This window comes from Asterias rubens, chromosome 17 (genome assembly GCF_902459465.1).
Source record: "Asterias rubens chromosome 17, eAstRub1.3, whole genome shotgun sequence".
Lineage (NCBI taxonomy): Eukaryota > Metazoa > Echinodermata > Asteroidea > Forcipulatida > Asteriidae > Asterias > Asterias rubens.
Window position 1 is genome coordinate 1506783 of NC_047078.1, and position 23139 is coordinate 1529921.

The following is a 23139-nucleotide window of genomic DNA, read 5'->3' on the forward strand; positions in this document are numbered from 1 at the left end:
TAGGAATTAATCAAGTTAAATGTGTATGGGAATACAAATGATTGTGTTTCTGATAATATCCGTCTCACACAAAGCTGTACTGTAGTAAGATTGTTTAAAGAAAATCGTTTACAAACATTTTATAGGAAAAAAACAAATCTAACCAAAAATCAACCACTGTGGGAATAAATACCGCCCTCTATTGACCCATACAGCGAGAGCCCAACCTTAATAGTTATCTAATATTTTTGAAGGGAAACAGAGAAGACACAGACAATTTCTAGAAGGTTTTAAGTTGCTTAAAAATGTGCTGTAAATTTTACGCTTTAATCAATGGACGAACTCCACTCTAGAGTATTATGTGTTGTGGTTTTAACATTTTTGTAGCACACCTTAAAGGTAAATAGTGGCCGACATAAACACCAGAATATCTTTAAACATTTGAAATAAATGACACAATGAACAACTTGAATTCTTTTTAAACAACAAAACAAATTTCCTCGGTGTATGAATGTTCTTATATGGTATACATGTACAACTTTTTGTGCAATCCCCTCTAACAAATATGACCTGAGCCAAATTTCACAAAGCTGTTCAGCTCAAACTTCTGCTTAGCACAGAAAAGTAATGCTTAGCAGCAATGGGTTACCAGCGAAAGTACAGTGTAAATTAGATTACGCATGGCCGGTTCCCTGATAATTTTTGCTTAGCACAAAAATTTGTCCAGCAAAAGTTACACACAACACAAATTAAAAACATTTCTGAAGCATAAGGTGCTATAATCTAAAAGCAGACAAGTAAAAAAAGTGTAAGTCTTTTAGCAAGTGTATATCTTGGTCAAAGGTAAGAATAATATTCCTGTAGTCAAACTTGTTTTATGTGACCAGTAACATTGGATTTTTATTTACAGGGCATCACTAGGAACTAGGGGGTTAAGATTTAAAAAAAACAGTGCTGGAGTTTTCTGCAACAACACTCATCTTTTCATCTTCTTTTCTTCGTCATAATGCCTTTCTTCTCGAGGTGATAAACAGGCCTGGAATTTCATGTTTGAGAAGGCAAAGCCATTTTTATTTTGCAAGAGCACTTTCTTACGGAAATCTTACACAGAGCACTTTTATTGGGAAATCTTAAATTGCTGTTGGAAACATCTGAAGGGGCACCAAGGCCACGACAGAGGCCGGGGCCATCTTGTAATTCCAGAACTGGATTAACCGCTATATGTATACCAGTTGAAATGTTTTTTGTACAAACTTCTGTTATTTTCTGATGGGCTGATGAACAGCAGTGATGAAGTTCTCTATCCTTAAAACCGACCGGAGCGCTCCCGTTCCCCAGACCTGCCTCGTCGACGGGAGCGGTCTCGGCTCCGGGAGCGCGACCTCTTCCTCTCTCTGCTTGGAGAGCGCGAGCGGGATCGTCTCTTCTTCCGGAGCCCGTACAGCTTTCGCCGAAGCTGACGAGAGATCGGCTTCAGATGCATGAAGTTACAGAAACCACCTCGGGTGCATTCCCTACAACAACAAAAAACAGTATCAGACATCTATTTCATCATTCAATAATGACGTTGATATGTGATGGATTAAGAAAAGCAAAGCCAGCGTAAGGAGAGATGAAGTTAACTTTAAGCATATTAGCAAGCATTATTAGGCCAAGTCTTGGCAAAAGCTGGAACAGGACTGTAAAAAAATTACCTAAAAAGGATTGATTTATAACACGACTCTCTGGAAAGCCAATGCAGCAAGGCACTCCTCCACTGCTTACCAGTACTCCGCTTCCCTCTTACTCATAATCTGGCATAGAATAATCCTGCTGTCTACGCACATACTGTGGGACCAAACGTCTTCCACAAACTACAAGTAGTTTGTCAAGATTTATATGATTAAGAAATGCGCCTAAATGAGATTTGTAAATACAATTTTGGAAAGAGCAATAATTGTAAATTTAACCTTGAGTGTGTCCGCGTGCATCAATTATTGTTGTGACATTTATTTAGTCTTGCGGTCATGGCCACCTTATAAGAGTTAGGCGGACACCTTTTCAGCCAGCATTGGATGGACAATTGGTTTCTTCCGTTTGTACAGCTGGTACTCTAACAAAAAACCCTGGTTTGTGCACTGTGCATTTGCTTTTCAAAGTCTCCCGTGGAATTTTGTGGAAAGAGCCAGTTGAATGGGAGAGTGCACCGGGAGCAAAAAAGGTTTTTACAGTTTGTAGATCGATATCTGCTTTTTATTGTCCATACAATATGCTCTTGTTCACCTCCCCACCCTGAAGGGCCTTTTGGGCAACCCTCACAAAAGAGCAAAATGCCTATAAAAGGAATTGACTCCATGACAACCTATAGAGCCAGGTCAAAGGTTAAATACACTGGACACTACCGGTACTCAAAATAATTGTTAGCATAAAAAAATTTACTTGGCAACAAGAAATGGAAAGCTGTTATTGTATAAAACATTGTAAGAACAGCTCCCCCTGAAGTAACATAGTTTTCGAGAAAGAAGTAATTTTCTACTAAAATCTGTGAATTTGATTTTGAGACCTCAGAATTAGATTTTTAGGTCCCCAAATCAGGCATCTGAAATTACACAACTTTGTGTGACAAGGGTGTTTTTTCTTCCATTATTTCTCAACTTCGACGACCAATGAGTTCAATTTTTCACAGGTTTGTTATTTTGTGCATGTTGAGATATACCAAGTGAGAAGACTGGTCTTTGACAATTACCAAAGGTGTCCAGTGTCTTTAAGAACATTTCATTTTTCCACTCACCCCATTTCATACTGGCGACAGCAGGCCTCTCTGAAGTCTGTCACCGGAGACAGCTCGGCTCTGATTGGCTGACCGTTGAACCATCGATTGTTCAAATTGGTGACTGCTGACTCCGCGTCCTCCTCACGGCGATACTACGAAAAAGTTGTTAAAGAAGCATTTCATGTAAATAGGTATTAATTTTACCTCGGGAGTAAAGATGAAAAAGGTCAAGGGTTCGAATCCCACTCAAGTAATATGCAGGTTGGTCCTTGGAAAAAAGTAGGAATGCTTTGGCGAGCACAGTGGCTGACACTTCAGGAAGGCAACGAAGGGGGTTCCTTCTTGTTATTTGCCTTGGTGCCCTGGTGATTCCTGGTGGTATAGAGTGCTGTTGTTGCTTTAGTGGGGTTTCTTCTATATTCAGTGTATTTGTTTCTCTCTTGTTCATATTAATAGTTCATACAAACTATACATTTCAGCATTATTATACAAAATGGTGAATGCGTACATAAACGACATAGCTCTGAGCAGTTTGCCACCATAAACCATTCACAGTAATTCAATCAAATACAATGTTTTAAGTTAAAAGAGGACTTTATTTCATAACCAAACATCTTAAAATACCTTTACGTAGACATTGCCCACAAGATGGTCTCCCAAATTGTCGCAGACGTTCATTTCCTCAATTTCTCCATATTTCTCCTCCAGTTCAGTGAAAACCTCCTCAAAGAAATCGTCGAAATGTTGCTGCATTTCTACATCCGATACGTTGGATACTGTCAAGAAAACAAAACAAATGTTATTGTTTACAAAATTGTATTCGAAATTATGTTTCTTACTAAAACAACTGAATCTGAGAAGCCTTTCTAAAATGTGGTCAAAATGTGCACTGCATTTCTACATCCGATACATTGGAAACTGTCAAGAAAACAAAACAAAATGTCTGGTTAGCAAAATTTTGTTTGAATGTTTCTCGCTAACAAAATGGAATCAAAGATCCTTTCTAAGGCATCTGAAATCAGACAAATTTATGCAAAAAGGATTTTTTTCTCTTTCACTATTTTCTTACTTTTTTGATGACCAACTGAGCCCAAATTTGCAAAGAATTGTTCTTTTATGCTTATTTTGGGGTACACCATTACCATGCAGGCCTAATACTTCATGGAGGCGATTGCCTCCGTTGCCCCTTGTCATTGCCTTGGTGCCCTTGAAATGCTCCAGTAGAAATTTACAATTTCCTCATGTGGTGCCCTTTGCCAAAGAGAAACAGCCTTGGTGCCCTTGCCCTTTCACAAACAAGACATACAGCCCTGCCAAGTGAGAATACTGGTCTTGGAAATTTTACCAAATGTATCCAGTGCCTTGACGAAGTAAGCGGGATAACAAATAACTTTAACAAAATAATAATAATTGAAGTTTCTTTCTTACTGTTTCCTCCATCTGCACTCTGCGCAGTATTCTGTGGATTCTGGTAAATGTTGGACAGAACAATCGTCTGACTGAACGTTGGCTTGTTGTGAAGTCGAGAGCAACGGTCCCCATGGCGACATGCACCAATCTTGAAGTAGAAGGAACAGTTGACTCTGAAAAAACACACAAATAAAAAACCAATTGTTCAACCTGGTTGAAGATGCGTCAAAGTCTGCGACGTGGCGATTGAACGTTTGCACACCTTAGAGTTAGGCAAAAAAAACTAAAACAAAAACAGTTGATCGTCCCCGCCCGCATCCTTTTTGGGGGCCGCATCCTTTGTTATTTTTCAATTTTTTGTGAAGAAAAAAAACACCTCCATCTTTTCAAAAGGACTGGCGTAGGAGCTTTTTCCGAATCTAAAGTGATGCTCTCGAAAACGTGTAACCGTCTGTTTCATAAAACAATAATAGTGAATGCCTACCAGCAAATCTTTTTAAAAATCCGACCCTGTTAATACTAACACAGTAATAGTGTTAACACAGGTCCTCATGTAGCCCTGGTAGGACGTCAGTTTTTGTTTTAGTTTTTTTTGCCTAACTCTAAGGTGTGCAAACGTTCGATCGCCACGTCGCAGACTTTGACGCATCTTCAACCAGGGTTTACAGAAGGTAGTGGTGAAATACTTCTCTTGACATATTATTCCATGAAATGCTTTAATGTTTGAGAAAACAGTAAAACCAATTGGCGTTTCGCCGTGTCATGACATGTGTTTAAAATAAATCCGTAATTCTCGTTAACGAGAATTGATATTGTTTTACTGTTTTCTCAAAAAGTAAAGCATTTCATTGATTAATATTTCAAGACAAGTATTTCACCACTACCTTCTGTAAACCCTGTAAGTTATTTGTAAATCTGTGAACTTTTTTTTTTGCTGTACCGAAAGGGTCCAATGGCTTTAAAGCCATTGGACCCTTTCGGTAAACAGTATTGTCCAAGGCCCACACTTCGTGTATCACAACTTCTATATCAAATAACAAACCTGTGAAAAAGGCTCCAATGGCTTTAAATCAAAATTTGAAAAATAATATATATTTAAAAAATAAAAAAAATTAAAAAACAATCACTATCATATTCATAGTATCAGCAAAAAGGGAAAAAAAATGGAAAAGTTTCCGTATGGCGCCACCACTTTTTCATTCGATATAAAATAATATAGGAACTTATTTACCTGATTCATATATCCCTTTTTGTAAAAATGAGTGAAAAAGTGGTGGCGCCATACGGAAAGTTATCCCGGGTGAAGAACTGGGCATGCTGACGACTCAGCGACTGGTCCCGCGACGACGCAGGCCAGCGCATGAGCGTGGACGCCGTGGTATTTTTTGTCAAAATTACATCAACCAATTGAAATAAGAAACAAAAACGAAAGGAGAAATTACCAAGCAAATTCTCCAATCGTATATCTGTGTAGGACACTCGTTAAAATACAAATAAGAACATCAACTGAGGAAAACACTCAAACTTACTTGTCTTTCTCTGTTCCAAAAATCGACGCTAAATACTCCGCCATGTTGCTTTTTTGTTAGTGAACTCACGACGAACTCTCTCGCGTTGGATTATCGTTTTTGTGAGAAAACGTTTCTCGCCCCAAAACCTTTTCGCCCCACTTCGATTAACGCGTCGGTAAAATTTCTAAATAAATTACAGCATATATTTTTCAACATCAATTAAAATTTAAGACAAAACTAAGTAATAGCTTTTAATTATGAGCTGAAAACAGCATTCTTTTAAAACAGTATGATTGTGTAACTTTTGAAGGATTTGATAAATAAAAAAGTTGTATGAAACTTGCGATGGGGGCGTAAAGCTCTAACGCCGTGTGGGGCGAATTGACAGTGTTATCCTCGTTCATTATGCTGTCAAATTAGTTTTATATTGTGACGTAAATTAAATCAAACTTTAACTTATTATTAAAGAAAATAAGTATTGTAGGTCTAACTTGGTTTTTAGAAAAAAATTTATTTTAAACTACTAAATTTGTAGTTAAATTATTTTAGTAGATCACAAAGTTGTGTTGTCAAAATTTATTTCCAGTTCCGGTTTCTGAGGCAGTGTCGGCTTTATTTGTTTCTAGTTCTTTCCTTATTATTGTGATGACAATGAGACTGTTTTTAAGTGTAGTTTTGTGAATAAGCTCTACGAATTATACTCTGGGATAGCTAGAAAACCGCAAATAAACACAACAAGTTTCCTCAGTCTTTGTTTTGGTGAGTTTTTACAACTATTCACTTCAATTTCAACATGTACAATCTTTACTCAAATCAATGAACACTGATTATTTATTGATGATTCAGTAGGGCCTACAGTGTGTGTGTAAAAAACTTACCCCCCCCCCCCCCCCCCCCGCAAAAAAAAAGAAAAAAAAAGAAGAGAATCCGGACAAAAATAAGAAATAAAATCCACGACCACCACCTTTTCACCTATTTCCACAAAAAGAAAAAGGAATAATAAATATCATTTTTGTTTGGTAAATAATTAGGTACTTTTATGTTTTATTGTTCGGATAACTTTCCGTATGGCGCCACCACCTTTCCACTTATTTTTACAAAAAGGGATATCTCATTGAGGTAAATTAGATACTATACTATTTCATATCGAATGAAAAAGTGGTGGCGCCATACGGAAACCTTTCCTATTGTTCAAAGTTTAAGTTTTTATAACTGTAGCAGGGCATAATATTAATAATGGGTGAAAAAGTGGTGGCAGGATATGGAAACCTTCGACATTAAATGGAGTCCAGTGACTAGACTGGATACTGTGTCTGTGATAGCCCAGGTTGGACTCCTCCGTTGCATGATAGTTGATAAATGTACTGAGACTGACATGGTCTGTTATACATAAAAGACAATTGACGAGACATTTATTTAAGTGAAGAAGCAACTACAAAAAGGGGGTTAGTATTAGTAAATCAGTACGCTTAAATATAGCGAGAATTATTAATATTAGTTGTACTAAAAAAAAATTGTGTTGTACTAGGAAAAATTATGATTTGTAATACATAACCAATTTCTCAACTCATTATATTAAACGGATTCATTATAATGACTTATTAAATGAAATCACACGATGAATGATGTAATTTGGTAATTTTGATTTTGTTTCCCCATATCCCATCAGGTCCTCGAGACTGTGTTTCGTGGTTTCATCTTCATCTACAACAAGTCAGCAATGAATCTGGAGAAGCTTTCAGATGTCGACAAGTTGGGGTTGTGTCGCAAATATTACATCGGTAAATCCTGATTCCTGAAATTGTGTTAGTTGAAAATCGACAAGGGAAGGGCCCAGTCATAATGACAAAAAAAAATAAATCAAATTTAGATTAACAAGGCACTTTGTGTTTGGTTTCCGTTATAATGAATGAAGAATTGTACTATAGAAGCCAGGGCCCCCCAGAAAAAAAATTGTGTACCCTTCCTCTGCCCCCCTCCCCCTGACAATTTTAGTTTTTACGTTGCCGTCTCAGTTAAAGGAATGGTACAGAATTGGTAAGAAACAAAAATCGTGATGATCACAGATTTACATAAAACTTACACGGTCTAATGATGATGATAGTTCAAAACATCCCTTGAAATAGTTCTGTCTGAAATGTCATATTTGATGAAAAATAAATAATCTAACTTCGCGTTTGGAGTTTATTGCTCAGTGAGCGTTTTATTCATTTTCATTTTTTTGGCATCGATGCAATGCAAAATTTGTAATCGGTTTTTCACTATTCTCTCGTGACCAAGACGGCCATACAATCTCAAACTTCTACAGGTTTGTCAATTTATGTATATGGTGGATTACATCAAGTGCTTACACTGTCAGCAACTGTTTTGTTAGCAAAAAACAATTCTGTAATGTTCCTTTAAATAAACATCAGCTTGACTGTGACATCCTTTCTTTATTGATTGTTTTCTTCAGGTGGTTTCTTCTTGCTGCCTTTCTTGTGGTTCATCAACTTTGTTTGGTTCTTCAAGGAAGCGTTTATAAGACCAGCATTCGATGAGCAGAAACAAATGAAAAAATGTAAACCAATTCATTGATAATTTTAAGTGAAGACTTTTCTTTTTTAATTTTTCTTTTATGTCATTGTGCTTGTATGTACATTTTGAAGTACATGTAGGTTGTAATTTTTCAGTACTTTTTATCTAAAAAAATTTTAACAAAAGTTTTGAATACGTGTTGTAATGCGCTGATTGATTTTTGGGTGAAAATTGCGCTATACAAATCTCTATTTATTAATGTTTTAATTAATGAATCTTTTTCCTATCATGATGTTTGAGCATTGGGCTTTGAACATAATTACTTCTTGTCACTGAGACATAAATTGCATTCCTAATACTGCATACAATCTGTGCTGCCAACCATCTCGCTATCGCAGGTACCCATGTACCCCTGGGTGAAGAGAAGCAATTGTAGCAAGGTGTCTTGCTCAAGGACAAACAGTGTCAGGACAGGGATTCTACCCCATACTCTGACAACTTACCCACCAAAACTTGAGTCTGTACACCAAGGGCTCTTCCTCGGTGACATGCGTTTACATTCAGGCCTGATACTACATTCTTGTGAGGGCTAGGAAAATTTTGTCCTTAATATGAAGGGTGCTTTCCAAATTCAAATTTGCACATTGACATTTTGTGAAGAGCACCTTGGATACTTTCAGAGGGCATGCACCAAATGACCTTTTCAAAGGGCACCAAAGCAATGATTAAAGGCAGTGGACACTATTGGTAAATTGTCAAAGACTAGCCGTCACAGTTGGTGTATCTCAACATATGCATAAAAAACTAACCTGTGAAAATTTGAGCTCAATCGGTCATCAATGTTGCGAGATAATAATGAAAGAAGAAAACACTTTAGTCACACGAAGTTGTGTGCGTTTAGATGGTTGATTTCGAGACCTCAAGTTCTAAATCTGAGGTCTCGAAATCAAATTCGTTGAAAATGACTTCTTTCTCGAAAACTAAGGCACTTCAGAGGGAGCCATTTCTCACAATGTTTTATACCATCAACCTCTCCCCATTACTCGTCACCAAGAAAAGTTTTATGCTAACAATTATGTTTAGTAATTACCAATAGTGTCCACTGCCTTTAATGTCCTCTGTTGAAGTATCAGTCCTTTACAATTACATGAATTACATAAATTAACCTTTTTACTGCTTTTCATTGCCTTCTATTCTGCATATTACATGTAGATAAATATTTGATTTTTAATTGCACATTTGTTTTTAATATTACTATTTTACTTGTCTTTGCATTTATTTGTCATTGTTACACACTGCATTATTTCTTGATGTATTATTATTTCATTTGTTTATTTCCACCCATTTTGATTGATGTTTACTCTTTTCTGGTTTTTGAATTGTTATTGACTTTGTTTATTGCAATGGTTTGCCATTACTTTTATCTGACTAATATGTGCCTTTTCCGCTTGTGCTCCTAAACTTTGAAATGGTTTACCTAATTACATCGCTGTGGTTCTCTTCCATTGTTTAAAAACTTGCTGAAAACTCATTTATTTACATCCTCATACACTTAGCTCGTTACATGTCTTGACTTAGATTATTCATTGTATAATTTTTTATTGTACACTATATTTCCTTTTTGTTGTATATGTTTTGTTTTTTTGTTCTGCGCCTCAGAAGAGGGTCTTGTACACTAGATAAATGGCACATTATAAATGCATTATTATTATTATTATTATTTATGTTTATTATGTAAAGTTTTAATAGTGTTTTAAAAAGCACAATTTTTAATACAGGACAGTGACATATGAATAGGCTTCAGTCACTGTTTAGGATTAAGAGTATATTTACCTCTTAGATAGTTGCAGTCTGCCGTAGGCTTCTTACAAATACCTGCAAGTTTACTATTTATTGATAGTTCCTATTTCTCCACACCATGCATTGCAATGCTTCAAACAATACTTTCTTACAAGTGTCTATGAAATGTTTACCTTCTCTTAAATGAATCTCATTCGTTCCTTTATCTTCTCTAGATTTAATCAGATCGTGCATTGGGTCCGTGATATGGACGGCCGCTCTGATCACTTGGATAACGTTGTTCCAGCTCAATCGATCCAGGTGGGGTGCTACAGCGGATAGCATTTCCTTCATCGTCCCACAAGGAATTCCCTAGGGTCTGGGTTTGGGTGGGTTGTCTAAGGAGTTGGGTGGGTTGGGGTGTCACAGCGGATAGCATATATTCTTCATCGTCCCTCAAGGAATTCCTTAGGATCTTGGTTCGGGTGGGTTGTCTAAGGAGTTGGGTGGGTTTGGGGTGTCACAATGGATAGCATATATTCTTCATCGTCCCTCAAGGAATTCCTTAGGATCTGGGTTTGGGTGGGTTGTGTAAGGAGTTGGGTGGGTTGTGCTGTGTAAAGAAGTGGGTGGGATGGGTTAAGGAATTCCCTAGGATCTGGGCTTAGGTGGGTTGTGTAAGGAGTTGGGTGGGATGGGTTGGGGTGCCCCATCGGATAGCGTATCCTTCATCGTCCCACAAGGAGTTCCCTAGGATCTGGGCTAGGGTGAGTTGTGTAAGGAGTTGGGTGGGGTGGGGTGCACTAGCAGGTAGCTTATCGTCCCTCAAGGAATTCCCTAGGATCTGGGCTTAGGTGGCTTGAGAGGAGTCCAGGTGAGTTGGGGTGTAAGGAAGTGGGTCGGATGGGTGTGTGTAAGGAGTTGGGAGGGATGGGTTTGGGTGCCACAGCGGACAGCATATCCTTCATTATCTCTCAAGGAATTCCATAGGATCTGGGCTGGGGTGGGTTGGAGATGAGTCAAGGTGGGTTGGGGGTGTACTGTAAGAAAGTGGTTTGGATGGGTTGTGTGTAAGGAGTTAGGAGGGATGGGTTGGGGGTGCCACAGCGAACAGCATATCCTTTATTATCTCTCGAGGAATTCCATAGGAGCTGGGGTGGGTTGGAGAGGAGTCAAGGTGGGTTGGGGGTGTACTGTAAGAAAGTGGTTTGGATGGGTTGTGTGTAAGGAGTTAGGAGGGATGGGTTGGGGGTGCCACAGCGGACAGCATATCCTTTATTATCTCTCGAGGAATTCCATAGGAGCTGGGGTGGGTTGGAGAGGAGTCAAGGTGGGTTGGGGGTGTACTGTAAGGAAGTGGTTTGGATGGGTTGTGTGTAAGGAGTTGGGAGGGATGGGTTGGGGTGCCACAGCGGACAGCATATCCTTCATTATCTCTCGAGGAATTCCATATTATCTGGGCTGGGGTTGTGTAAGGAGTCCAGGTGGATTGCTGCTCTCCAGTAAATTGTTGAAGGGGGGGGGGGGGGGGGGGGGGTAACGGTTGTCTCATGTTAAGGGGTTTGGATACGTGCCATTGTTATGTACCATAATATACTGAAGTTCCCATTTCAATTAAAAACTGTTTATTAGAGCTAGTTTTTGTTGTTGAGATCCGATCCCACTTAAGTCGCTTTTCCTGAAACAACATTGTTGAAATAATTAAATGAAACCAAATTACAAAGGGACACAGTTATACAATAAATGTAAATATTATATTTTAATGTTAATTTTTTTAATCTGTAGAAGAGAATTGTTAAAAGATGTGCAATGTCATCAGCTTATAACTCAAGTAACTGCATGTATGTCATTAAAAAGTAAACAGATAAACACAACATAATTGTTAAAGTTAAACTGGTTCAAAATGTATCATTGCGTCGTACTTGGCTATCTAGGAACACTTGCCTTTTGGCGACGTTGTTTGTATATATAAGTCAACAGCAGAGGGCGCTACATTGACTGATTTTTAGGCTGACCCGGATGCAATTTCTTTTTTCTGTACATGATTGCCACCCTCAAAAATTTCCAGATTTTTCTGGTAAGGATTTCCTTTTTATAAACGATTTAGAGAAAACAAAATACCTTTAAAAAGGCAATGGGCGAAAACAAATATCGACGCGATGATTGCTTATTTGAAGGGCGAGTCGCGGCCGAAAATCGCGCAACACTTGCAATGCATTTAAACACAAACCTGATCAATGATTTTTTTTTAACAACAAATCATTAAAGATTCATGCACTGCTTTTCGGGTTAGATGGACAGTAACTATGGCTATCATCAAGGATTTGTAGAACTTTATAATAATAACAGTCACGGTGAGTATCCATGTTTCATTGCGGGAAATCTCCATTAAAGAATTTCCAAGTAGGGCCACCAAATCTTGGAAAGTATATACATCCTTTTTTTCAGTGAGTGAAAGTATTCACATTATCATCACATGGGTCAGTTAATCTGCCGGGGGTAGTCGGCAGAACTGGCTTGCTCATGGTCAAGTTACAAGAGGGTTACCATTTGTACGAGGAGTTACATTAAGATAACAGGTGTGAGTTGTATGAAGACGAAAAGGATGTGTTGTTGGCATGTTTGTTTTTGAGTATTCCAGTCATGTTTTGATTGATCAACAATAATGCATGAATTAACAAACAAGTGAACATTTTAGCTTAATCCGTTGTTTGTAATAACAATCGTGTAAAAAAATACTTCAAAGCCCCTTAAAGCTGTGGACACTATTGGTAATTGTCAAAGCCAGTCTTCTCACTTAGTGAATCTCTATGCATAAAATAACAAACCTGTGAAAATTTTAGCTCAATATTGGTCGTCGAAGTTGCGAGATAGTAATGAAGAAAAAAAAATTGTCTGTCACACGAAGTTATGTGCTTCTAGATGGATGATTTCGAGACCTCAAATTCTAAATCTGAGGTATCGAAATCAAATTCGTGGAAATATCTTCTTTCTTGAAAACTATGTCACTTCAGAGGGAGCCGTTTCTCACAATGTTTAATACTATCAACCTCTTTTCTTTACTCGTAAGGTTTTATGCTAAAAATTACTTTGAGTAATAAGTTACCAATAGTGTCCACTGCCTTTAAAACAAAAACTACAAAACCTAGGCAATAACTATAAAGTACTTATAAAAAGCATTTTACAAACTGAAACAAAAAAGTGAACATTTTAGCTTAATCCGTTGTGTTAGTATAGTTACAATAAATGTAAACATACTTCAAAGTCCCTTAAAACAAAACTACAAAACCTTGGCAACAAAATACTTAAAGTAACATTTTACCAACTGAAAGTGTACGAAATAAACATGGAAGCAAACTAAACTATCGGGCGCAAGTAGTAGTTTTTGACAAATGAGTAAAACAATGTCACGAAAATACGTTTTACATGCTAAAATCTTTGTAAAGTTACCCCATTCTGCAGCTTGTTCTGCAGCTTGTTATTTTCCGTTATTGTGTTTATTTCTCATGTTTATTTCTGCTTTTGTTATGCTTATTTTGTTTTATGTGTTTATTGTCCTTTGTTTTTGGTGCTGTTGCCCTGGTTTACTATAGTCTTCACTAGGACACCAGTACCATGCGCTTAGAAACGTAGTATTAAGCGCGGTATAAATTTGTATTATTATTATTATTATAAAATAATTTTCGTCTCCTCAGGAAACGAAAATTAGTCTCGTGACTTGGTTTACTCATTTCTCAAAAACTACAGCACATTAGCAAGTAATACTTCTAAGGGAAGCTTTTTACCATCATTATCCTCAACTGTGTGAGGGTAATGTGAACCTGGTGAATCATACAAGAAGAAGGAAAAAACATTACCCCAAACATCTTTTCCAAAACAATAAGCGTTTCGGCTAGTGGGTCGAAGCCCCTAAAAACTATATACATGTACAAATATCGTTCTCATAATCTTCACCGTCACTCTGGAAACAATTTGCCGCACAACATCAGAACTGCTCCAAACGAGAACAATTTTTTAAACATCTGCTGAATACTCACCTGGGCCCAATTTCATAGAGCTGCTTAAGCACAAAATTCTGCTTAAGCAAAAAAATCCTTGCTCAGTAAAATCAGATTACCGTCCAAGACTCGATTGTTATGCTAAGCAAACAACGGCTAAATACCAGTCACAAGCAAAGTATATGGCATGAAACTTTGTCCAGTAACATGTTTAAAATAAGCAAGTTATTTTCGTGCTTAAGCAAAATTTTAGCAGCTCTATGAAATTGGCCCCTGTTTAATCATTGACTTTTATTTCTTTGTAAAGCGCTTCGGGACCTTTGTGTGAAGCGCTATATCAGTGCCGTTTTTTATTATTATTATTATAAATGTTGTGAAAGGTTAGCTGAATTGGTAAAAAGTAATGAGAATATTTTGTGAAGTTTATTTCAATTCAAACGATTTGCATTTAGTTTTTTAACTTGCACGCTAATTACTAAGTTCATGGTGAGTTTAAAGTCTAAAACTATTTGCGTTGATGATTTTAATTTCAAACAATGAAAATATTGACGAAACAATGTAGGCCTACGTTATGGCTAAGGCCGAAACCCCCCTAAGTAAAAGGGTGATCTGGATAACAAAAAAATGGGTAGTTTAATGGCTGTGTTGCTGAAACCATTTATTTTTTATTTTATTTTTTTTAATCGGGTCGAAAAGGGTGCACTGTGTTTCTGCTATAATTATTGCCGAAACCGCTTAAAACAAAAACAACGACTTCCGACTGGTTAGGTAACGAAGTGGACAGAATTATACCTTTTGGTAAATGTTCACACCGTTATCGTCTACTACTGCCAAGTGTTGTCCATCTTCCGTGAATGTGATTCCCATTGGCGGACGCAGACCCTGAATAATACAGGAGATGAACTTCCCATCACCACCATAACGATGGATATGACCAGGACCATGGTAACGGTTGGTATAAACTGCCACGTAGATATCGGAGCCGTCGCAGCATACGCCACTGCAGAAGCTGACAGGCTGACCATTCATGGTTGGTTTGATGGTGAAAAGGGTAGCACCTTGGTCATCGATAACAATAATAACTTCATCACGGCCACTGACAACTATTGTGTCATTGCAGTCAGTGGCCAAGAACCGCGGTGACTTCGGCAGTGATATACGTGTAGTGTATATTGGCTTACCAGCAGGACGGTGTATTAAGGTTATCGCGTTCTCCGTGGAGAGTCCTACCAGAATAGTACCATCTTTCTTCACACAAATGCACGTGTAGGAATCGAAAAAATCAAGATATCCTCTAAAGAGACAATTGCAAAAGAAATTATACGATGGTTAAAAAATAATTACTTATTTCATTCCATCGAAATTATGTTTCCTTAGCTTCGATATCAACGTCTCCCTGCTCCCTTGAAACAATTCAATAAAGGTTTAATTTAATTAAAAAGCAACAATGTGGACCCTGACCCCCCCCCCCCACCGAAAATCAACAATACAAAGCAAACAAAAAGACACATTAGCAGGCTGTTTTAGTTCTACGGCGATCTCGTAATATTAATTGAAAATTAAAAAGGCATCGGTAGTCGCTAAAATAATTCGTTCCTTCGAATTGTTATTTTGAGGAACGAATTATTTTATGTAATTTCAATTCAATTAAATTCAATGCACGACATAAGATAAACAGACTTAATTTGATGTGCTTTCCGTCCTGGTATTGACGCTTGCCAAAGGTTGTCTAGTTTACCGGAACCAGTCTGATCGATCCGCTGATAGTGGAAACTTGCGTCAATCTGAGGTGGGACATAATTACTTTTTAAAATAGTCAAATCTTGGTCGATGATTGGAAATAAAGACAGAAAGTCACAATCTGAGCCTTTGTTTGTTTGGGCGTGGCTGAAATCAAATGAGCAAAGTTTATTTCGAGGAAAACAATTTGCATTTTGGGGGAAGGACTTTTTTCTAAGGGAACGAAATGATTTCGAAGAAAAAAACAGTATTTAAGGGGGATGAAAATATTATATTGAGAGAACGCAATTAATTGAATATAAAAAATGTTTTACTTTCTCCTACTCGTTTCGTCTATCTTTACATCAAGGAATGGATGAAGCTGAGAGGTTGTGAAATCCTTATTGTAGATCCGGACACATCCATCCTGATAATCAGCCACCATTAAGCCATTGCGAAAAGATGCTATGCCATTTTGACCCCCTACTGACATAAGAAAACAAATAGAATAAAAACCCTGTAATGATTACATGAAAATCTAGCAGACTAGTTTTTTAATTCGTGAGTCCAATTGGTAATTCGTTCAGCAATCAAACCCACACCACCCTCGCAGTCGGGAGCAGACGACATGTCGACCATGAAAATAATGTCAGAGCCCATTTTCGAAGAGTCATTTTTTCTTTTTTGCTGGTTTGTCTTCCCCCCCCCCCGTCACGTCTTTGGCACAAAGATTGTAATTACAAACGTCATTGCATCTTTGTTTCACACAAGCTATCGAAGCCCTCCTGTTGAGATATTGAAATAACATGTTTTCATCGGAACACTTACTTAGCTTCATTGGAATAGTTTTCTCATGTTTACCATCAGTTCTGCAGATAACCAATTTTCCATCACGTGAAAGTGGGGTGATGGCGGTAGTTACTGCAAGTCTGTCACCTGGCAGAGCTGCTATATCACAAAAAGACTCCATCATCATCCAATGCTGACTGACTTCAAGACGCAGCTTCCACTTAGTTCCGGTTTCCAGGTTGCCTAGTTTAATGGAACCAGTCTGATCGAGGCGCTGATAGTGAAAACTTGCGTCAATCTGAGGTGGGACTTTATTACTTTTTAAGAAAGTCAAATCTTGGTCGATGATTGGAAATAAAGACAGAAAGTCACTATCTGAGCCTTTGTTTGTGACATCTCTTGCGATGGTCAGCGTATCTTGCTTCCTCTGAAGCAAAGATTGCATTGTTTTTATTTGTTCGTCAAATGCTGTGCTGCGATCCTCCTTTAGGACCCGGATCTCTCGCAGAATTCGGTCTTCTTCGGCTTTCACTTTGTCCCTCGCCCAATCTGCTTCCTTCTTCACCTCTTGCACTGTTTGTGAAACTTTCCTTTCAAATTGTTGCTGAGCTTTGCATGCAAGATCTAAACATTCTTCAACATGTTTGATTTCATTGTTAATGGTGGGAAATAGTTCTTTAAAACCCTTCTTATATTTGGAAGAAGCTGTGGCGCAATCAATGTACTGATGCTCGGGTTTGCAATGGTTAACAACAGTGCAGACGTGACAAATCAAGACATGACATGTCTCACAGTAGAATCGATTGATCTCACCCTTGTGCGTGTTACATGTATACTCCTTTTGTACCTCTGGTAGGGTAACCTTTCCCTCGCGAATATCTTCCAAGGTTCCGACTGTGTGACCAGCTGAAACTTTGATTCGCCTGTGAATGTTCATGCAGCCCTGGCAGATATTCTGAGAGCAGTTTAAACAATGATGTGTAACCTCGTTCTCAGTACATAATTCACATGTTCGTCGTGCTTTGTCTGATAGTTTGGCAACCTTCTCCTGGAGCTCGACTTTTTCCCTCAATGTTATTATGAACCCATTGGTCTTGAGGCCACTGATGCCCCCTGGCACTGGTAGTCGTGTCTCTTGTCGACACACTGGACAAGTTTTTACAACATCGTTGCCATAGTATTGAACCAAACATTTTTCACAGAAGCTGTGAACGCAACTGAGGATTTTGGGATGTGTGTACCGTTCAAAACAGATACCACATTCCAAAAAGTCTTTACCAATTTCCGTGAGTACTGCAGATGCACTCGCCATTTTACCTAGCAGAAAAAATAAAAATAGAAACTAGATTATTTTAGCAACCAAAGAAAATTAATGAACATTTGACCCGGATCTTGATCTCGTGGTGGCCGACTTATCCCGGGTCAGTTTTCACATTTTTGGTAGGGCAACCGTTGACAAGTGACGTTTGTGGTGACGTTGTTTTTTACATCGGGCAAACGTCGAGGACGTTGGGCTAACGTAAGCCCAACCCCGTTCCGACGTCGGCAACTTTTTTGCCGACGTCTGCACGCCCAACGTTCGTTAGACGTTTTAGTTAAACGTTGGGACAACATAATATTTTTTAATTGGCCCAACTTCGGCAGCTGACGTCGTAACGACGTTTGTTTACAGCGTTGGGCCAACGTTGGGACAACTTACGAATAATCTAAAACAATAATATAGAGATTAATTATCTTTTAATACAGTTAACGCCCTGTGTAAATATTTCAAGTAATCAGTGTATGTTAATTAACACTTATCAGTTATGTTATTAACAAGTAATTGATGATACTAATAACTACATACATTCTAACTACAACCTATACTAGCCCATACACCCTTATGCACGGCATGTCTTGTATTTATATAGTCAAGAATCCACAGACTTTCCAGTCATGGTTTAACACCTTTATTAATTAAAATTGTTTACTTCTAAATTCAAATGGTTTTTTAAAAGTACTTTTAGTGTACATATTTTCTTACAGACAAATTATCCACAAAGGTACACAAACTTGCTTTGGAAATTCTTAAACTCAACAAATTTGTTTTTAGTATTGTTTATACACACTTCTAAATCACGCCCACAAATTTGCATTTATTTCAACGTTCAGCCAACGTTGGCCCAAAGTATGAATATTATCTTGGTGGGGAAGTGGCCCTTTAGACTGTACAACATTTCCTGACGTTGGCACAACCGTAGGACGCCGATGTTAGGTTGCCCATATTATAACTACGTTATGGTAACGTTGGAAATTGACATGTTAAACGGCACAACAATTCCCGACGTTGGCATAACCAAAGGATGCAGACGTTAGGTTGCCCGTATTATAACTACGTTGAGCCAACGTTGGAAATACCTGTTATACTGCACAACATTTCCCGACGTTGGCACAACCGTAGGACGCCGATGTTAATAGGTTGCCCACATTATAACTACGTTATGCCAACGTTGGAAATCGACATTTTATACGACTCAAGAATTCCCGACGTTGGCATTTTAAGGATTCAGACGTTAGGTTTCCCGTATTATAACTACGTTGAGCGAACGTTGGAAACTCACCTGTTATACTGCACAACATTTCCCGACGTTGGCACAACCTAAGGATGCAGACATTAGGTTGCCCGTATTATATCTAAGTGAGCCAACGTTGAAAAACGACATGTTTCACTGCATAACATTTCCCGACGTTGGCACAACCTATATTAGACGACGTTAAGTTGCCCCTATCATAACTAAGTTGTGCCAAAGTTGTAATTCTGACTGTTGTATTTCATACTGTTTACAAACGTCAGTACAACGTTTAAAAACTGACTCCTACCTTTCCAACGTCTGTTCAACGTTCGTTTTTTGATGCCGACTTTGCCGACGTTCACCGACGTTGGCCCAACGTATGCATGATAGCTGGGATGTTTCAACATGATTATGGATGTGTCCAAATGACAGAATCACAGTTAAACTTAAAACGACTTAGACTGACCTGGAAGGAGTCGAACCCCCTGTGATCAAGAAATAGGGTCAGTAAGTCTACTGACCCAGGAGTGTCCCTTTTCGCACTATGTATGTAACTATAGTTACACCCAAAAGCTAAAAAAAAACACGACTACAAGTTTTTAAAGTTTAACTGCCTCAATATTTTCATGTTCAACCTCTACCCGTTGACCCAATAATAATAATAATGGAGTCAAAATAAAATTTTCAATAAAGAAATGCGTCTCTCTATAATAAATTTAAAAGCAGCAAAAGCAAATATTATATTCTACAGATTGCGCCTTAGTACAGCTAAGCCACCGTCCATCGCTAGAAATGGGCCCAATGGGATTTGTTTAGAGGTTAGTTAGTCGACAGCTGTAGCCATTGCCTACCCGGAGCCAAGATTGTCAGTCGGCTACGATGAACGTCGACGCAGCAGTTGGTTTTAGTTTTTCGTAATAATTGCAGACTTGACGCGAATAATCATCTTGTATGTATTACGCCCCCAGCTGTTATTACCATGCACGGTATCAATATATGAATTTCAAGCGAAAGACTTACCAGAAAAGAGCAAAATAGTCTTGAGGAAGAAAAATTGCTGCAACTATTGGGTAGAATGGCAGTAGTCTGGTATGAGTTCCCAGTGGGCGTATCTGTTGTGTACAGGTGTGAGAGGTGAGAACACTATCTGCACCTAGCTCTTTTTTAAAATGTAGACTTGTGGACAAGTCGTAATGTTTGTCGGGCTGATAGCATACCTTACTCTCCCTGCGACTCTTGACGTGATCGTTGTATCGAGATACCTTGTTCGCAAGACTACTGCTGTTGTGACTACGCCCCCAGCAGTCTCGCGCGAAATCAGTTTTCCAGCGAGAAAGTATAGTCTTCCCTGCAGACAACAGCAGTGTCGCGAGAGTCGCATGAAAAGTTTATCACTTAGTCTTGGTGCAAGACGTTTCTCGTGTTCCTTTCACGCACACCGCGGCCAATTCACTTACAGCTCCCCACACCGACTCACCGAAAAACGTCTTGCACCAAGACTACGTATCACTACAAACATTGGAACTCTTAGTTAGTTTAATATTAACTGTAACTGATAAGACAGTCTACTTCAGAATGTTTCAGACCCAGATTCACAAGAATTGTTCTGGCACAATCTCAGCCACCATTGTTTACCCAACATGCGCTTGTGGATTTATAATGTAAACGTTGATGCATTTTATGGAGTTGGTATCGCCGTTGAATTTACTCCCAGGTTCAAAGTGTTCTCATAATATTGCAAGCGCAAAAATCGCAATATTAAAAGCGTGCCTGTTCAAAGTTCTCTTGGTGATTCTGCTGATGTAACTCAAAAGAATTGCCCTTGATAGTGCTACGGAAATAGAAATGGAGGCCAGTTTAACCTGAATGCAAACATTAAACGTAACTGAAAATTTATGCTGCTTTTGAAAACTGGCTTCACTCCGTACGCATTCGATGTTTGTGCTTTCTATTCAGTAAAAAGTAGTGCATCCATGTAGATCAAAGGTGCCCCAACCCCAATTCCAAAAAAGAACACACATCATCACAACTGGTCCCACCCCAATTATTATTATTATTATTATTATTATTATTATTATTATTATTATTATTATTATTATTATTATTATTATTATTATTTATTCGACCAATACAAGGTACAACAAACAAGTTACAGTAGCACAAGCAGTAGACAGAACATTAACGGGGAAAAAAAACAATAATGAAAAAGCAAGAAATAAGGAAAATAAATACAGAATTAAATAAAAGAATAAATAAGGTTAAATTAAATTAACTTAAATAAATTATTTGAAAAAGAAAACAAAAGCAAAAAATAAACACAATAAGAGGGCGGCTGAGGGCGGAGCATGCAGGAGGAAAACAGAACCAAATGGGAACGACAACCAGAAGGGATAAAAAACAAAGACAAATCATGCGGGTCAGGGGTAACAAAAGTAAACCAAATTACTGTTGCTCGGAAGCATGCTGCCCCACGCATGACCAACAAACACAATGAACAATTAGTGGAAATGGCTTCAATTTGTTTAGTAAGTTGATACACATGGTCATATTTCTGGGGTAATAGTTGTTACAGGTCCAATGTAATGCGCGGTATCAAACAGTTAGTGTAGGACTGCATTGACCCGGTTCACGTCACGTGATCACCACAACACCTAGTCTTGGTTCAAGACTCTCCTGGATTTGTCACAACAGGGCGCGCTATCACCCCCAACGCGCTATCAACCACGAACCGCTATCGCCCGAGAACCGCTATCACAGGAGAGTCTTGGCACATTCGATAAATCTCCACCCCAAAAAGGGGCGGGCTCTGCGGGAACCCTACGCACGCACATTATGTTTCCCCCCGATTTTGGGGGGAGATTTAACGAATGTTCCAAGACTCTCCTGTGATAGCGGTTCGTGGTTGATAGCGCGTTGGGGGTGATAGCGCGCTTTCTTGTTACAAATCCAGGAGAGTCCTGAACCAAGACTACACAACACCTCTTGGTTGTGATGGAAATCAATGCTTTACAATGTATGCAACTTAGGCATGCATGTTAAGATCTCTGGTTTCGGCTTTTGACTCCCAGAATGGCGAGCTTGGAAGAGACCGACCGCTTGTAATGTTGGCGCTATTGGGAACATTGGCGTAGCCAGGGGTTAAAGGGTGGCAAACCTGCCCCCTCCCCCACCTCCCAGATGCCTCGCTCCAATCTTTCACCCTCATTTGATAGAAAACTCTCAACTTTAGGTTCGATAATTAAGTAGTCCCCTTAAGTTATGTCTTAGCTTGCGCTTAACCCCAAATGCTCTTATAACTAATGCCACTTGGTGAATATATGTTGAGATCTCACTCAACTTTTGTTTGATACCAGGCACAGTCAAGTTTTTAAAATAAAAAGGGCGTTAACAATATATAGAGATACCTTTAAGTAAGGAAAACGTTGATTGACAGAATACATAGACAACGCATTTTATTACTTTGCTAAACGTTATACACATTTTGATACTCGTTTACAGATACTCTAATCACCCGGATTAGGATTTACCCGGATTCTGTTTGTACGAAGGCCGGACACATTTACATGTCAGGTTAATCCGGAACATGTTTACAACTCGGATTCTGCGTTAGTTTCACCCATTCAAGGGTCACTTGACACGTGTTCCGGGTCATACTGACCCAGAAATGGGTCAGTCCCCATCACGGGATCCGAAGATCCAGGGCAATTCTGACCCAGAGTCATTGAGATCGTATTGACAACACACTGCAAAAACGTTGGTCAAATCATTTGTTAGGCAAAGTAACTTCAACATTTATTGGTCGATAATTGCCCAACAAAACCAATTGGTTTTGGACAAACATTTTGTTTGCCAATTTTTCGTTTAAAAAGCGGAACAAAATTTGGGCAAGTGTTGGGCAAATAATTCGTAATCTGAATTTATCATAACTGTTGGTTACACTTTTATTTATTTATTGGAGCAACTTTTTGGGTAATTTTAGTTAATTTCGATTGATGCACATAAGTTGGTCAAAATCATCCGATCATGCGCACTACGATCAAAGAGTTGCCCAAAAGTTGGGCAAGGTATGAAAAAACATAACGATATTTTCCAACATGGCGAGTGGAGAAGTGGCTGTGACGAGCGGGGTTTTC

At 38.5% G+C, this 23139-nt stretch overlaps 3 protein-coding genes across 3 annotated transcripts; 1 reads left to right on the top strand and 2 right to left on the bottom strand.

The window, feature by feature from the left end:
* Positions 1-788: 788 nt before the first annotated feature.
* LOC117301608 (splicing factor U2AF 35 kDa subunit-like) lies at positions 789-6005 on the bottom strand. The gene is made up of 5 exons (XM_033785632.1): positions 5671-6005; positions 4160-4314; positions 3356-3507; positions 2750-2883; positions 789-1493 (listed from the first exon to the last, which is right to left on the bottom strand). Exons 1-5 carry the CDS (start codon positions 5712-5714, stop codon positions 1286-1288), a joined length of 693 nt encoding a protein of 230 aa, XP_033641523.1. The 5' UTR covers positions 5715-6005; the 3' UTR covers positions 789-1285.
* Positions 6006-6229: 224 nt separating this feature from the next.
* On the top strand, positions 6230-11476 carry LOC117301652 (gamma-secretase subunit PEN-2-like). The gene is made up of 4 exons (XM_033785674.1): positions 6230-6411; positions 7322-7433; positions 8108-8212; positions 10185-11476. Exons 2-4 carry the CDS (start codon positions 7373-7375, stop codon positions 10322-10324), a joined length of 306 nt encoding a protein of 101 aa, XP_033641565.1. The 5' UTR covers positions 6230-6411; positions 7322-7372; the 3' UTR covers positions 10325-11476.
* Positions 11477-14732: 3256 nt separating this feature from the next.
* LOC117301690 (E3 ubiquitin-protein ligase TRIM56-like) lies at positions 14733-17766 on the bottom strand. Its single transcript, XM_033785718.1, has 3 exons — positions 16494-17766; positions 16001-16148; positions 14733-15240 (listed from the first exon to the last, which is right to left on the bottom strand). Exons 1-3 carry the CDS (start codon positions 17764-17766, stop codon positions 14733-14735), a joined length of 1929 nt encoding a protein of 642 aa, XP_033641609.1.
* Between the last annotated feature and the right edge of the window lie 5373 nt (positions 17767-23139).